General features: G+C 42.7%; 2 protein-coding genes, 1 long non-coding RNA gene and 2 pseudogenes across 5 annotated transcripts; 1 reads left to right on the plus strand and 4 right to left on the minus strand.

Annotated features, from left to right (window-relative positions):
• Window positions 1-604: 604 nt before the first annotated feature.
• On the minus strand, window positions 605-15,634 carry LOC108877210 (uncharacterized; annotated as a pseudogene).
• On the minus strand, window positions 2,039-10,440 carry LOC108877207 (GTPase IMAP family member 7-like). Of its 3 annotated transcripts, none has more exons than XR_007812514.1 (3): window positions 10,166-10,439; window positions 7,440-8,930; window positions 2,039-2,125 (listed from the first exon to the last, which is right to left on the minus strand). XR_007812514.1 is itself a non-coding variant. In XM_051069105.1 (3 exons), exons 1-3 carry the CDS (start codon window positions 10,188-10,190, stop codon window positions 2,508-2,510), a joined length of 1,077 nt encoding a protein of 358 aa, XP_050925062.1. In that variant the 5' UTR covers window positions 10,191-10,440; the 3' UTR covers window positions 2,039-2,507. The 3 variants fall into 3 exon arrangements, 2 of the variants coding, with proteins under 2 accessions (XP_050925062.1, XP_018522691.1); XM_051069105.1 differs by having other exon boundaries at window positions 2,039-2,659; window positions 8,031-8,930; window positions 10,166-10,440; XM_018667175.2 differs by lacking the exon at window positions 2,039-2,125 and having other exon boundaries at window positions 7,327-8,930.
• Window positions 3,309-8,883, plus strand: LOC127142014 (uncharacterized). The gene is made up of 2 exons (XR_007812515.1): window positions 3,309-3,432; window positions 8,812-8,883. It is a non-coding gene; the product is annotated as an uncharacterized LOC127142014 (long non-coding RNA).
• Window positions 11,041-11,574, minus strand: LOC108877208 (histone H2A-like). Its single transcript, XM_018667178.2, has one exon. It carries the CDS (start codon window positions 11,538-11,540, stop codon window positions 11,157-11,159), a length of 384 nt encoding a protein of 127 aa, XP_018522694.1. The 5' UTR covers window positions 11,541-11,574; the 3' UTR covers window positions 11,041-11,156.
• Window positions 13,933-14,647, minus strand: LOC108877209 (histone H2B 1/2-like; annotated as a pseudogene).
• Window positions 15,635-15,661: the final 27 nt, after the last annotated feature.

Here is a 15,661-nt window from a genome sequence, read left to right on the forward strand (position 1 = left end):
AATATTTGTATCCAAAGCATCATTGTAGTGGTAAAACTGAGTAAAATAAAGTTTTTCTGCCCACTACAAACACTAAGCTACATTTTCTCTACTCATGACGGTGGAGGTTTTTCTGTTAGTGTGACTGCAGTACACAATCTGTCTGATGTGATAACTCTGTCCGATTTGTCCGTGTGAGTGTATTTTGTATGTCCTGATCGTATATGAATATACGATGTGACCACCTTATGTGGTGCACACATCTCTTCTCCTCAGGTAGACTAGAACTAGATCTCAAACTAGAACTGTTCTTAGTTAAGATTTTTCAGACTAGCTAAATAAAAGCTACAATAACTTTTTCATTGTTTCCTTACAAAATCATACTTTTTTATAGTGTATTATTATATATGTTGCTATATAGACACACACAACAACAGAACTGTAGCTACAGTCTATCCCAGCGTCAAATATAAACTGGAATTTTACCATCATGTTTATTTGGATATGAGCTCATTAAAAGAGACTCAGGCGAACATATACATACATAAACCCCGGTATATAGATATATCATATAGTACAGCAGTCACACATATCATATAACAGGACAGAGCTCTGTAGAGGAAGGTGGGCGGCTCTTAAAAGAGCCTTTGTTGATGTTGAGTCTCGGTGGATGTGGACCGGGTTTAACCTCCGAAGCCGTACAGAGTGCGGCCCTGTCTCTTCAGGGCGTAGACCACGTCCATGGCGGTGACCGTCTTCCTCTTAGCGTGCTCGGTGTAGGTGACGGCGTCACGGATCACATTCTCCAGGAAGACTTTGAGCACTCCGCGGGTCTCCTCGTAGATGAGACCGGAGATACGCTTGACTCCGCCACGGCGAGCCAGACGGCGGATAGCGGGCTTAGTGATTCCCTGGATGTTATCACGGAGGACTTTACGGTGACGCTTAGCGCCTCCTTTACCGAGTCCTTTTCCTCCTTTTCCTCTGCCGCTCATTTTCTCTCTGTTCAATCAAAAACGAAACTTCCTCTGAGCGGCAGGCGCTCATTATTTACGTCGTCTCTGCGGACGTAATAGAGGACATGGGTGCTCCAGTTTCGGTGGGCGGTGATGAACTCAGCAGTTTACAGTAAACTGAAAGTGAAAACTTTCCTAAATACTTTTGAAAACGATTTTGAAATACATTTGAACATAAAACAGAACACGATATGTGAGGAGCATGTATTATATATTGTATTTATTACTACAAATGATCTGTATTTAAATTACCTTTAGAGTAAAACGTTTCTGGACAAGATTTATATTTTCTGGATTTGTGTATGTTTTCATTAATAATCTACAACAACCGTGCTTAATGGTGACAGCAGCAGCAGCAGTACTCTTATCTATATTTATGTTTAAATCAAGGTTTTAGTTACTTAGATATCTATTGTCAGTTAAACTACACTACTATTTATTTCATATTAATATAAAAATTACATTTACCTCACGCGTCATGAAAGTTTTCTGCTAGAAAACCGTATTTAACAAGGAGTCCACAATCCCTCAAAAAAAGGGACCTGAAAGGTACCTGGGTCCAAGTCCATGAAGTGGTTTACAGGTCAGAGTCAGTACTTTCTCTTCTCTGTAAGTCTTTAATCTGGTGTCTGAGACTTGATGGGAAACCAGATCTGTTCTGATATTTGATATCTACGTCTGAGACCAGGGAGAGCATCAAGGTTCAAGAGTTCATGGTGAAGGAGTTCATCCTGTAGCTGGTGTAGTAACCACAGGAGGCCACAGGGGGAGCACGTAGCTCTACCTGGACCTGAACAGGTGAGTGGTCAGTGAGAGATGGACATGGGGAAACAGACTAGGACGGGATAGATCAGTGGCAGAGATCACTCTGATTGGTAGAGTCATAGTCAGACTGAATGAGATCAAATGTGTTGAGAAGTTGTTGTAACTGATATATGACGTTTTAAACATGTTCAAAGGGAGGACATTTTGTTTTTTATCTTCTACTAAAATGTTGCTGCTTTAAATCAATGTGTTGTACAGTAACAGTCTGACACAGAAGATCATTTGTCATATTTCTGTTTATTAACATGTTAGCAGACAGATAAAGTAGATGTGATATATGAAGCATCATGTCAGTGTTGTTGGACCTTTAAAGCTCACACTTTATCAACACAGAAACATCTCACTGCTTTTCTACAAACTGCTTCATTCCAGTCAAAACCTTTCCTTCTTTCCAACACCTCCTCTGACAGCACAAGAAAACAAGCTCTATTAAAACCTTTCACCTTTTTCATTCAAGCAAATCAAGAGCAGCACATGTTACACAATCTGACCTGTGGATTGTTCTGGACTAAAGAGTTGAAAGTTCCCATCAGTCCCATGATGAATAATGACTAATGATCAGTGAAACTAAAATGCTCATCATGTCTAACATTAGCAGAAAGCTACCTGCTGGTAAAGACCATACATTCAGTGAAGAGGCAGAACAAAGAAACAAGATCAAACTAAAGTTACACTCTGTTTCCATCATTAGTTTTCCTTCAGGTCCAGTTTATTACGGCTGGAAGCAGCTTCTGCTGCTGCTGCATCAGCCTCCTTCTTCTTCTTCACTGCTACAGCTATAGCTGCCCCTGCAGCTCCAACAGCTGCTCCAATTTCTGCTGCAACAGCTACTTCAATACCTATTCCAACACCTACCCCAACAGCTACTCCAGCAGGAGCAGCCAGTGCAATGGCCCGTATAAACCAGTTTTTTCTCTCCGCCTTTCTTCTGGCTTCTTTGGGCATCATTTGTGGATTTTCTCTCAGGAGTCGTCTCATCTCTTCTCTTATGGCTCTCTCAGCCTGTCGGAGCTTTTCATTGGTGTAGTAACTTCCTCCATTTCTCTGAACCATTGAGTTGATCTTCTTCAGCAGCTCATGGACTTGAGAAGGATCATTGTCTCTGTTGTTGAACACATGGTGTCTTCCACTACACTGACTGATGAAGCCACCAAGATCTTTATTTCTACTAATTAATGTTTCTATGGAGACTTTATTCTTCTCCAGATCATCTCCACGTGTGAACAGCACCATGGTGTAACCTGCTGCCTTTTCTCCAAACACCTTCTGAATGATTTTCACTGTGTCTTGTTCTTCTTTTGTGAATCTGCCGGCCTGGATCACGATCAGGAACACATGAGGACCAGGAGCAGCTAATGAGATGGATCTAACCATCTCTATCTTCACCCTCTCTTTGTCTTTATCTCCGTCTCTACCGGTGTCAAACAGACCTGGAGTATCAACAACAGCCAGAGTTTGACCCTCAAACTCTCCTGTTTCCTTCTGACACTGTCGCTGTGGAAAACGACATTTCAGATAGAAAAGCCTCTCTCCCTAAGATGGTGTTTCCTGTTGCACTTTTCCCAGATCCAGTTTTCCCAACAAGAACAATCCTGAGGTCTGGTTTCTGTGGGTCCTCCAGCTCCTCTAGATCCTCCAGGTCCTCAGTCTCTGTTGGAGAAAACACAAACTCATTACTGATGTTGATGAAGGACAAACTGGATGAAATATGACCACTGACTCTGATCAGCTCCTCTGAACATAAAGGCCTGAAAACAAAGTGTTAGCTTGATATGTTCAGTCCAAACACAGAGCTGACAGACAGAGTTAACAGTCAGTAACAGACTCAGAAAATGTGATGGGTTTGATTAGAAAACAAACAAGTGGAACCAGTTGAGGTCTTCAGAGGATAAACCCTGAGAGTTCAGTGGAACAGAAACCATCAGCACTGATCTACAGAGGTTTGGAAAACAGTGACAGGATCAGATGAATCCTCCTTCACTGTATTCATTGTTCACCAAGAGACCATGATACAGGACTTTACAGGATTTATCTGAGTCTCAGTTTAAAGTGTGATCTCATCTTCTGACCCAGTTCTGCCTGAAGTCGACACCGATGACGGGACCAATCCATGGTCGATCAGTGTGAAATAATAATCTCATACTGACCTGTTCTTATTACAATATATAAATAGTCATGTGGTCAAACTAAGTTGAATTGTTTAATTGAATTTCACTTCTTAATAAAAAGGTCTTGGTGATAAATGTGTAACACCTGGTGGTTGGACGGAGAATGACAGCGTATAAAGATTTAAAATGACAGTGAATCAGGATTTGGAGGCTGCACTGTGACTCTCAGAAACACTCCTGTATTGTGTCATATCATTAATGTTGCTCTGCCTCTGAATATGTTTCATATATAAACTTCTTACACTGAATGATATTTTAGTCTTTTCTGTAAAATGTGTGATAGTCATTATTGTTGCAGGATAAACAGGATCCATTCTGATGTACAGAAAAAGACAGTAAAGTTATTTTACATTATTATTTTTTGATGTTTGAAAACACTTTTTGTCTTTGACCCTTTTGCAAATTCACAGAAACTGTTAGTGAGGAAGTTATAAGCTCAGAGAGACAGGAAACAGGTGGGGCTGAAGACGCTGACCACAGGTCTTTGTTCAGGGTTTGTTTCACATGTTTCTAGATCAAATGTTTTATTCCACCATGAAATAAAATACAGTTACAGTGTAGAAATAATAACACAGATCAAATAAATAGTAAAACTAATCAAAGATTCATTATCATTAATCAATGTTCTATCGTTCTTTGTCCAAAGTCAATGTGAAGCTAAAGCAAAGTCTCTTTTAAAGCTGAACGCTGTCATTGAAAGTTATAAATGTACTCACTGAGATCAGAGTAGTTGTTGCCCGTGTTGGTGTCTAACAGTCAGTAGTAGACTGAACTGAACCCAGTCTCCTGTCCTGACAGTCCTGCTAACAACCAAACGTAACGAGCTGTGGGATTGTATTTTACAAGAGGACAATCTCTATTCAGCAAATATCAATGACCTTAAAGGTGCTATATGTACGTTTTCACTACACGGCTAACATTAACATTAACAGCAGTTTGCTCAGCAGTCTGAAAGAAAAGTTGAGTTCAGTATCAAACATAATTTCTTTACATTAGAACAATGCCAATGTTAGCCTCTGTCACCTCTCTTCCACTGAAGTTAGCATGCTAACTAGCCAGCACAGGCGCATCCTGTCTCCTAATACAACGCTGTGATAGTGGGTCTCTGCAGTGTCCAGTCCTCAGTCCAAGTCCTCAGTCCAGTCCTCAGTCCAACATGAGAGGATGAAGAAGTAGCTCTGCTCAGAGGACGTATTCTAACCTCTGGTCTGTTAAACACAATGATGGCTGAAGGTCTTGGTGAGTAAACAGCTGTTGATGCTGAGGATAGCTATGTAGTGAGAACTTAAATATAGCTCCTTTAATATATGACACAGACACTGAGGGAAGTCTGTCCTGTAAATCAGGCCTTCAGGCACGTTTCATTTATCATCTAACCTGAGGGTGGGGGCAGCTTCAGGACGTTAAGTAAACACCTGTGTTGCTACCACCACGGAACTTCTCTTTGTTTACTACAGCATTAACATGATGAATGTTCTCTCTTGTTATTTGCATCAGTTTCCTGTTGCCTGTTAGCAAAAGTTAGCCGGCTAACTAGCTATTGTTGCTGATGTTAACTAACATTAAGCTGTTACAGCTAATGTTGTGATGTGGCTCATTCAGAATGAGCTGATGAATCTGCTGGTTTTAACCAAGTAAACTATGGAGACAGGAAGTTATGGAAGCAGCAGCAAAGTAAGAACAAACTGATGTTCAAACAGTTTCTGCAGTGTCACACTGAATACAGACAGTTCCTGTGAAATGTGAGGGCTAGGGCTACAGGAGATGAACTTTGTGGTTTCCACCTACTCTCTGATGTGACCTGTTAAGAGTTCATGTCTACATGTGTCCTCACTCAGACTGAGTTCACATGAGTACGTGTTGTAATGTACGTGTTGTAGTGGTTGTATGGTTCTTCCTGTCTCTCAGTAAATGTGCTGTGGTGTCTGATCGAAGCTGAGAAACAGCAGCTTTCTGACTCTGTAACAAAGTTAATTTACAACAGGATGAACAGAATGGCTCTGATCAACACACCTGTGCTGAGTGATGGTGTTGGTGTCCCACAGGTGGAGCACTGGAAAAGGTGAACAGACAGAGTTTCAGGAGGCCAGAGAGTCGTTCTGACCGAACCTGAAAAACACTGAACATAATCCAGACCTGAGTCTAGTTCTGTCCCAAAATCACACAAACATTTCAGCCTGGTTAGCATGCTCAGTGTGAGGCTTCTACATGCTCCTTCCTGAGTATCACCCTCCACATCTGGAGACCAGGTCAGACAGACATGTCTCAGCACTGAACCAGTTTGCTGATTCACCTGCTGCTCACCTGTCGTCTCAGCACCTTTACACAGTGAGGAGGCTTAAAGATCAACCAGAGGAAAAAGCAGCTGATGATGCTCAACAGACCAAAGCCCTGACCACGTCGAGTAGACTGAATAAACCTGCCCATGACTGAAGACTGTCAGACACCAGGAGGCCGCTCAGCAGGGTCACATACACCTTACAGAAGCCGAGGAACGTCTGGAGGTCGACCCAGTACAGCACCAACACCCAGCTGAGACTGAACCACAGCTGTGGCCTGTAAACACACCTGTACAGAGCAGACAGGTGAGACGTTCCTGTGTCGCTGCTCTACCTGTCATCAGACATAAAGGACAGGAAGTCAGAGCTACAGACAGACACCTGTACATGTTAGAGTTTAACACATTTTTAAGGCCAAACCTGGAACAAACTCTGGACTCGTGTTTGGACAAATCCTCTTTTTATTTCAGATGAGTTAAAGCTGAGAGCTGTTGGACTGAACATCATGGTTCTACTGATGATCACTGTTAGAAGTTCTGTTTATCTTTACAATGGGACCTGAAAGGTAACTGGGTCCAAGTCCATGAAGTGGTTTACAGGTCAGAGTCAGTACTTTCTCTTCTCTGTAAGTCTTTAATCTGGTGTCTGAGACTTGATGGGAAACCAGATCTGTTCTGATATTTGATATCTACGTCTGAGACCAGGGAGAGCATCAAGGTTCAAGAGTTCATGGTGAAGGAGTTCATCCTGTAGCTGGTGTAGTAACAACAGGAGGCCACAGGGGGAGCATGTAGCTCTACCTGGACCTGAACAGGTGAGTGGTCAGTGAGAGATGGACATGGGGAAACAGACTAGGATGGGATAGATCAGTGGCAGAGATCACTCTGATTGGTAGAGTCACAGTCAGACTGAATGAGATCAAATGTGTTGAGAAGTTGTTGTAACTGATATATGACGTTTTAAACATGTTCAAAGGGAGGACATTTTGTTTTTTATCTTCTACTAAAATGTTGCTGCTTTAAATCAATGTGTTGTACAGTAACAGTCTGACACAGAAGATCATTTGTCATATTTCTGTTTATTAACATGTTAGCAGACAGTAGATAGAGTAGCATAGCACAGTAGCATAAAGTAGATGTGATATATGAAGCATCATGTCAGTGTTGTTGGACCTTTAAAGCTCCCACTTTATCAACACAGAAACATCTCACTGCTTTTATACAAACTGCTTCATTCCAGTCAAAACCTTTCCTTCTTTCCAACACCTCCTCTGACAGCACAAGAAAACAAGCTCTATTAAAACCTTTCACCTTTTTCATTCAAGCAAATCAAGAGCAGCACATGTTACACAATCTGACCTGTGGATTGTTCTGGACTAAAGAGTTGAAAGTTCCCATCAGTCCCATGATGAATAATGACTAATGATCAGTGAAACTAAAATGCTCATCATGTCTAACATTAGCAGAAAGCTACCTGCTGGTAAAGACCATACATTCAGTGAAGAGGCAGAACAAAGAAACAAGATCAAACTAAAGTTACACTCTGTTTCCATCATTAGTTTTCCTTCAGCTCCAGTTTATTACGGCTGGAAGCAGCTTCTGCTGCTGCTGCATCAGCCTTCTTCTTCTTCTTCACTGCTACAGCTATAGCTGCCACTGCAGCTCCAACTGCAACTCCAACTGCAGCTCCAATTGGACCTCCCACAGCTCCAACAGCTGCTCCAATTTCTGCTGCAACAGCTATTTCAATGCCTATTCCAACACCTATTCCAACACCTGCTCCAACACCTGCTCCAACAAAAGGAGCAGCCCGTGCAATGACCCGTATAAATCTGTTTTTTTTCTCCGCCTTTCTTCTGGCCTCTTCGAGCGTCATATTTGGATTCTCTCTCAGAAGTCGTTTCATCTCTTCTCTTATGGCTCTCTCAGCCTGTTGGAGCATTTCATTGGTGTAGTATCTTCTTCCATTTCTCTGAACCATTGACTCGATCTTCTTCAGCAGCTCATGGACTTGAGAAGGATCATTGTCTCTGTTGTTGAACACATGGTGTCCTCCATCACACTGTCTGATGACGTTCTGAAGATCTGGATTTTGATCAATGAAATCATCTATGGACTCTCCATCCACCTCCAGGTCGTCTCCACGTGTGAACAGCACCATGGTGTAACCTGCTGCCTTTTCTCCAAACACCTTCTGAATGAGTTTTACTGTGTTTTGTTCTTCTTCTGTGAATCTGTTCAACTGGATCACGATCAGGAACACATCAGGACCAGGAGAAGCTAATGAGATGGCTCTAGCCATCTCTAGCTTCACCCTCTCTTTTTGTTTCTCTCCTTTTCTTCTGGGGTCAAACAGACCTGGAGTATCAACAACAGCCAGAGTTTTACCCTCAAACTCTCCTGTTTCCTTCTGACACTCTGCTGTCACTGTGGAAGGAGATGCTTTAGATAGAAAAACCTTCTTTCTTAAGATGGTGTTTCCTGTTGCACTTTTCCCAGATCCAGTTTTCCCAACAAGAACAATCCTGAGGTCTGGTTCCTGTAGGTCCTCCAGCTCCTCCAGCTCCTTTAGCTCTTCTGACTCCTCTGGTGCTGTTAGTGGTTCCAGCTCCTTTAGCTCTTCTGACTCCTCTGGTGCTGTTAGTGGTTCTAGCTCCTCATTCTCTGTTGGAGAAAACACAAAGTCATTACTGATGTTGATGAAGGACAAAGTGGATGAAATATGACCACTGTCTCTGATCAGCTCCTCTGAACATAAAGGCCTGAAAACAAAGTGTTAGCTTGATATGTTCAGTCCAAACACAGAGCTGACAGACAGAGTTAACAGTCAGTAACAGACTCAGAAAATGTGATGGGTTTGATTAGAAAACAAACAAGTGGAACCAGTTGAGGTCTTCAGAGGATAAATCCTGAGAGTTCAGTGGAACAGAAACCATCAGCACTGATCTACAGAGGTTTGGAAAACAGTGACAGGATCAGATGAATCCTCCTTCACTGTATTCATTGTTCACCAAGAGACCATGATACAGGACTTTACAGGATTTATCTGAGTCTCAGTTTAAAGTGTGATCTCATCTTCTGACTCAGTTCTGCCTGAAGTCGACACCGATGACGGGACCAATCCATGGTCGATCAGTGTGAAATAATAATCTCATACTGACCTGTTCTTATTACAATATATAAATAGTCATGTGGTCAAACTAAGTTGAATTGTTTAATTGAATTTCACTTCTTAATAAAAAGGTCTTGGTGATAAATGTGTAACACCTGGTGGTTGGACGGAGAATGACAGCGTATAAAGATTTAAAATGACAGTGAATCAGTATGTGGAGGCTGCACTGTGACTCTCAGAAACACTCCTGTAATGTGTCATATCATTAATGTTGCTCTGCCTCTGAATATGTTTCATATATAAACTTCTTACACTGAATGATATTTTAGTCTTTTCTGTAAAAATGTGTGATAGTCATTATTGTTGCAGGATAAACAGGATCCATTCTGATGTACAGAAAAAGACAGTAAAGTTATTTTACATTATTATTTTTTGATGTTTGAAAACACTTTTTGTCTTTGACCCTTTTGCAAATTCACAGAAACTGTTAGTGAGGAAGTTATAAGCTCAGAGAGACAGGAAACAGGTGGGGCTGAAGACGCTGACCACAGGTCTTTGTTCAGGGTTTGTTTCACATGTTTCTAGATCAAATGTTTTATTCCACCATGAAATAAAATACAGTCACAGTGTAGAAATAATAACACAGATCAAATAAATAGTAAAACTAATCAAAGATTAATTATCATTAATCAATGTTCTATCGTTCTTTGTCCAAAGTCAATGTGAAGCTAAAGCAAAGTCTCTTTTAAAGCTGAATGCTGTCATTGAAAGTTATAAATGTACTCACTGAGATCAGAGTAGTTGTTGCCCATGTTGGTGTCTAACAGTCAGTAGTAGAGTCTCTGCTGCAGTTCAGTCAGTGAACACTTTCATTTCTACATCAGCTGTGTGTTATAACCTGCTGCTGTCTCCTCCCATTAAACACGTCACATTAACACACTGAAGCTGAAACACACTGTTTCATGATCCACAGCTTCATAATTACAGGTCATTTACACTGCAACAGTAAGAGAAAGAGGCACGATAACATACAAACCTACATCTTCATACAACAATCTAAAATAATATTCACATATTAACTGATGATAATATGAAGAAAAGAGAAGGTGTGTGTTTCTTCTGTCTCATGTCTAGAGTTTGTTTTGTGAAACCACCTGTTACCTGCAGACACAGGTGAGTTCCTGTGTTTTATATGATGTGTTTATGTCACTTCACTGTCAGAGATCATGATAACAGAAAACTTCAGTAAGACTGTGGCAGCCATTACAGCCAAACTGAAGAGGAAAAGTACAGAGAGGAACTAATATAAAGGAAGTTATAATGGCAGCAGATGACTGCAGGTTAAAATGTTTGTGTCAACACGTGTTGTACCAGTTTTCCATGATAGTCACGTGATGTCATCACAGTACACCCACTACTACAAACTAGACTTTGATTCCTTTGGGATGACAGTAAACTCTAACAGAGTACAGGCTACACCACTGAAGGAGAGCTAGTCCACCAAGTTAAACTGGGAGGTGATGGTTCATTATTATTAATCCTCACGTGTGAGTCACCTGTCTCAGTATTAAAAGGAAGTTTCCTGTTCAGAACACGCAGGTAAATAAATTAACTTAGCGCTGTTCATATTAAAGAGCAGCTATCTGCAGGAACTCAGGGATCAGGTCCAGTCAGGACACTGGTTCATAAGCAGAAGCTATAAACCAGGAACTCGCTCTGTAGTCGAAGTGTGTGGCTCTTAAAAGAGCCGTTGTGTTGTTGAAGCCGGTCTCGGGTGTTTACTTTTTGGCGGGCTTCTCGGTCTTCTTGGGCAGCAGGACAGCCTGGATGTTGGGCAGTACGCCGCCCTGAGCGATGGTGACTCCGCCCAGCAGCTTGTTGAGCTCCTCGTCGTTGCGGACAGCCAGCTGCAGGTGGCGGGGGATGATCCTGGTCTTCTTGTTGTCGCGGGCGGCGTTTCCTGCCAGCTCCAGGATCTCAGCGGTCAGGTACTCCAGCACCGCCGCCAGATACACCGGAGCTCCGGCACCAACGCGCTCAGCGTAGTTCCCCTTCCTCAGCAGCCTGTGGACACGACCCACCGGGAACTGAAGACCGGCACGAGAGGAGCGGGTCTTGGCCTTAGCTCTGGTCTTGCCGGCACCTTTTCCACGTCCAGACATGTTTTGAGATTATTTTCTTCGTCGAGTACGAGAGAAATGTACCCAACACTCTCTGACAGCCGACTTATATACCGAACCAGCTGCTCTCTGATTGGTCACACTGAGCGGTAACTATGATCCTCCAATCAGAGACGAGCTGACGTCATGAAGGCTCCCGCTTTTTCCTGGTTGAGAGCTTCGTTATAAAACATGGCGGGGTAAATTCACTGTGAAATACATTTAATCAAGTCAATAAAATTCAAATAAATACACGTAGATCGTGTTACATCAGATAAATCTGATAAAACTGTTTCAACAGACCAACAGACATCAGTCAACTCATTACAACAGTTTATCTTCGATGCTTTTCCTCTCTGTCTCACTCAGAGTTAAAGTACGGGTCACTTTAACGTTCTATACGTTACACTAGACACTGTATACACACACACACACACACACACACACACACACACACACATATATATATATATATATATATATATAGAGAGAGAGAGAGAGAGAGACATATATAGACATATATAGACAGTAGACTAAGAACAGTCACCGGTGTAAAACAAAGTAACTACAGCGACTGACTGAAGATTATTTGTGATCAGCTTATATTAAATGTACATTTGCACATAACGTCTGAATCGTCCACATGAACCTCGTGCTTCATGCAGCCTTTACTGAACATTCAGTACATCTGTTACTGTGAAGCTTCTTAAACCTGAGTGTGTTTGACTAAACACCAGGAAAACAAAACCTGGATAGAAGCCTGAGTGAAAGCTGTGCCTGCTTATTAAACACGGACAGTAAGATATATAATATACACCGTATATGTATAACTGTAACATTAACTTATTGCTGCTTCAGAACATGTGAGTGGCTCTGAAAAGAGCCGTTGTGGTGGTTGAACTGGTCTGGGGTCAGTCTAAGCCCTCTCTCCTCGGATGCGGCGGGCCAGCTGGATATCTTTGGGCATGATGGTGACCCTCTTGGCGTGGATGGCGCACAGGTTGGTGTCCTCGAACAGGCCGACCAGGTAAGCCTCGCTGGCCTCCTGCAGAGCCATGACGGCGGAGCTCTGGAAGCGCAGATCGGTCTTGAAGTCCTGAGCGATCTCTCTGACCAGGCGCTGGAAGGGCAGCTTGCGGATCAGCAGCTCGGTGGACTTCTGGTAACGACGGATCTCCCTGAGAGCCACGGTACCAGGCCTATAACGATGAGGCTTCTTGACTCCGCCGGTGGCCGGGGCGCTCTTACGGGCAGCCTTGGTAGCCAGCTGCTTCCTGGGAGCTTTGCCTCCGGTGGATTTACGGGCGGTCTGTTTGGTTCTGGCCATTTTAGTTTCTTAGTCTTGTCTGTTTTCACAGCGAAACAAAGTCTACTGAACGCCGCAGAGAAGAGGCTTTATATAGGAAGTGCCAGGGCGGTGCGAACGCTCATTGGTCCAGAGCAGGGGCAGCGCGCGGTGTGGGCGACCAACGACTGGAGAAGAAGAATTTTAAAATTCAAAGTAAACCAATCAGATACAGAGGCGGTTTAAAGGCTCCTCAAGAACAAAAGACAGGAAAAGAGAAGTTTGATTCAAGTAGAACAGATCATCATCTCACAATATGAATCAATACATCAACCAATCAATCAATATGTCACGAACTGTTGAAGGAACGATTCAGTCAAACATGTCTTTTTTCCATCGTATATTTTCAAGATGTTTTGAGAGTTGAAGTGGAAACCTGAGAGAGGCCCTGGTTCCTGGAGGGAAATGAAGTGGGGGTGTATTTCCTTCATTACTTTGGTTTTATTGGTATATGACTTACAGCTGTTTTATTAAATACATCTTCCTTTGTTTCATCTTTGGTTAATGTTAAGGTTGTAGGATTGTGTGTGGTTGTTGTGTACGTTAGATTATTTTATCTTGTTCTATGTGATTGTTGTACAGATGGTGAGTCTCTGAACTATACGTGCTATATATATTTGAGTTGCCATTTTGGCCACTTCTGTCTTTTCAAAGAGACAAAGTCATCTCAGATAAAAGTCTCAGTCTCAAACAACCAGCACTGCTCCTAGTCCACCACAGGTTCTACAGTGATGAATCCATCCTGATCCAAAACAGCTGCTATCAGTCACTCACTGTGGAACTCCATTTCAAAATGTGCAATATCTGTATTTAGTTCATTTTCTGTCTCTGTGTATAAAGTCCTGTGATTATAGCTCTGTTCATATTTTTATTACATTGTCATGTTTATATTGATTTTATAGCATTATCTTCTTTTTTTTTTTTTTCTTTATTCATATTTACGTCTTTTAAATCTCTGATGCTGCAACAATGTCAGTTTCCCCACTGGGACTAACAAAGGATCATCTTAACTTATACAATACTAATTCAGTCAATGGAGACATTTAACTGGTGTGACTGTGTCCATGTTTATGCCATGAAACACCAGACATGTTTAAATTTACACTGCATTGATTTTGATAATTATATTTAAGGTTTAAGAAAAACAAAGAATAAATTTTAGCACCTTGTGTTACCTGTCTCAGAATATTTCCTGATTTGTCTTTGTTCTACTATCATTTCATAATTTAATGAAAACGCTCAATCGCACGTTTCTTAACTTACACACAACTCATGCATTGCAATTTAACACGTTATAAAACGAAAGGGAACACAGCTCTTAGATGAGGCGGTGGGTGGCCCTGAGAAGGGCCTTTGTGTGGTTGGAGTAAAGAGCAGGTTTACTTGGAGCTGGTGTACTTGGTCACGGCCTTTGTTCCCTCGGACACGGCGTGCTTGGCCAGCTCACCAGGCAGCAGGAGGCGGACGGCGGTCTGGATCTCCCTGGAGGTAATGGTGGACCTCTTGTTGTAGTGAGCCAGGCGGGAGGCCTCACCGGCGATGCGTTCAAAGATATCGCTGACAAAGGAGTTCATGATACTCATGGCCTTAGAGGAGATGCCGGTATCGGGGTGGACCTGCTTCAGGACCTTGTAAACATAGATGGCATAGCTCTCCTTCCTGGTCTTTCTCTTCTTCTTGCCGGTCTTAGTGACGCTCTTAGAACAGCTTTCTTTGAGCCTTTCTTCGGTGCTTTCACTGGATCGGGCATGACTGACTACTGATGGTTTCCCTGAGTCGGATGCTTTACTGAGAACCGCACCGTCTACTTATACAGCCCTTAATGCAAATGTGACTGTGCTGTTGCTCGCACAGGATTGGCTGCCTGCTGAGCATCAACCGACCAATGATCATTTGATCGATGGAACACGTAGGTTGAAGAGATCTGGAGGGAAACATTGACACAAACTAACTGATCATGTGACACGAAAAGCAGCATTGTAGAACGGTCTAAGTTTGACTGTATCTGCTACATGATACTTTTTATAGTGTATTATTAATGTCATGCAACGATACACTTTATTCTAAGATCAACATTGTGTTTGTGTTTTATACTTTATGACAGAACTGTAGCTACAGTGGAACCCAGCGTCTCTTAGGTTGAGTGGACACCTACTGTTCTGTGGACTGTGTTTTCCAGTGCTCTCACTGTCACGTCAAAGGGCACTGGATTTTGTTTTAATCAGTAAATGTTTATTTGGACATGAGCTCGTGGAAGAGAGCGCAGAGACTCAGGTGATGAATAATATGTCATTAAATACTGCGGAGCTAAAAGACAACAACAGGACAGAGCTCTGTAGAGGGAGGTGGGCGGCTCTTAAAAGAGCCTTTGTTGATGTTGAGTCTCGGTGGATGTGGACCGGGTTTAACCTCCGAAGCCGTACAGAGTGCGGCCCTGTCTCTTCAGGGCGTAGACCACGTCCATGGCGGTGACCGTCTTCCTCTTAGCGTGCTCGGTGTAGGTGACAGCGTCACGGATCACGTTCTCCAGGAAGACTTTGAGCACTCCGCGAGTCTCCTCGTAGATGAGACCGGAGATACGCTTGACTCCGCCACGGCGAGCCAGACGGCGGATAGCGGGCTTAGTGATTCCCTGGATGTTATCACGGAGGACTTTACGGTGACGCTTAGCGCCTCCTTTACCGAGTCCTTTCCCTCCTTTTCCTCTGCCGCTCATTTTCTCTTCTCTGTTCGTTAAAGATGAAAGTGCGTCTGAGCGGCAGACGCTCGTTATTTATGT

Source organism: Lates calcarifer, unplaced genomic scaffold (genome assembly GCF_001640805.2).
Source record: "Lates calcarifer isolate ASB-BC8 unplaced genomic scaffold, TLL_Latcal_v3 _unitig_5877_quiver_1354, whole genome shotgun sequence".
NCBI lineage: Eukaryota > Metazoa > Chordata > Actinopteri > Centropomidae > Lates > Lates calcarifer.

Excerpts from the sequence above, each read along its gene's own strand:
- LOC108877207 (XM_018667175.2), bottom strand. The coding sequence starts at position 10,190 with ATGGGCAACAACTACTCTGATCTCA. Across the intron at positions 8,931-10,165 it reads CAACAACTACTCTGATCTCA|AGAATGAGGAGCTAGAACCA; the intron begins GTGAGTACATTT and ends TTTCTCCAACAG.
- LOC108877208 (XM_018667178.2), bottom strand. The coding sequence starts at position 11,540 with ATGTCTGGACGTGGAAAAGGTGCCGGCAAGACCAGAGCTAAGGCCAAG.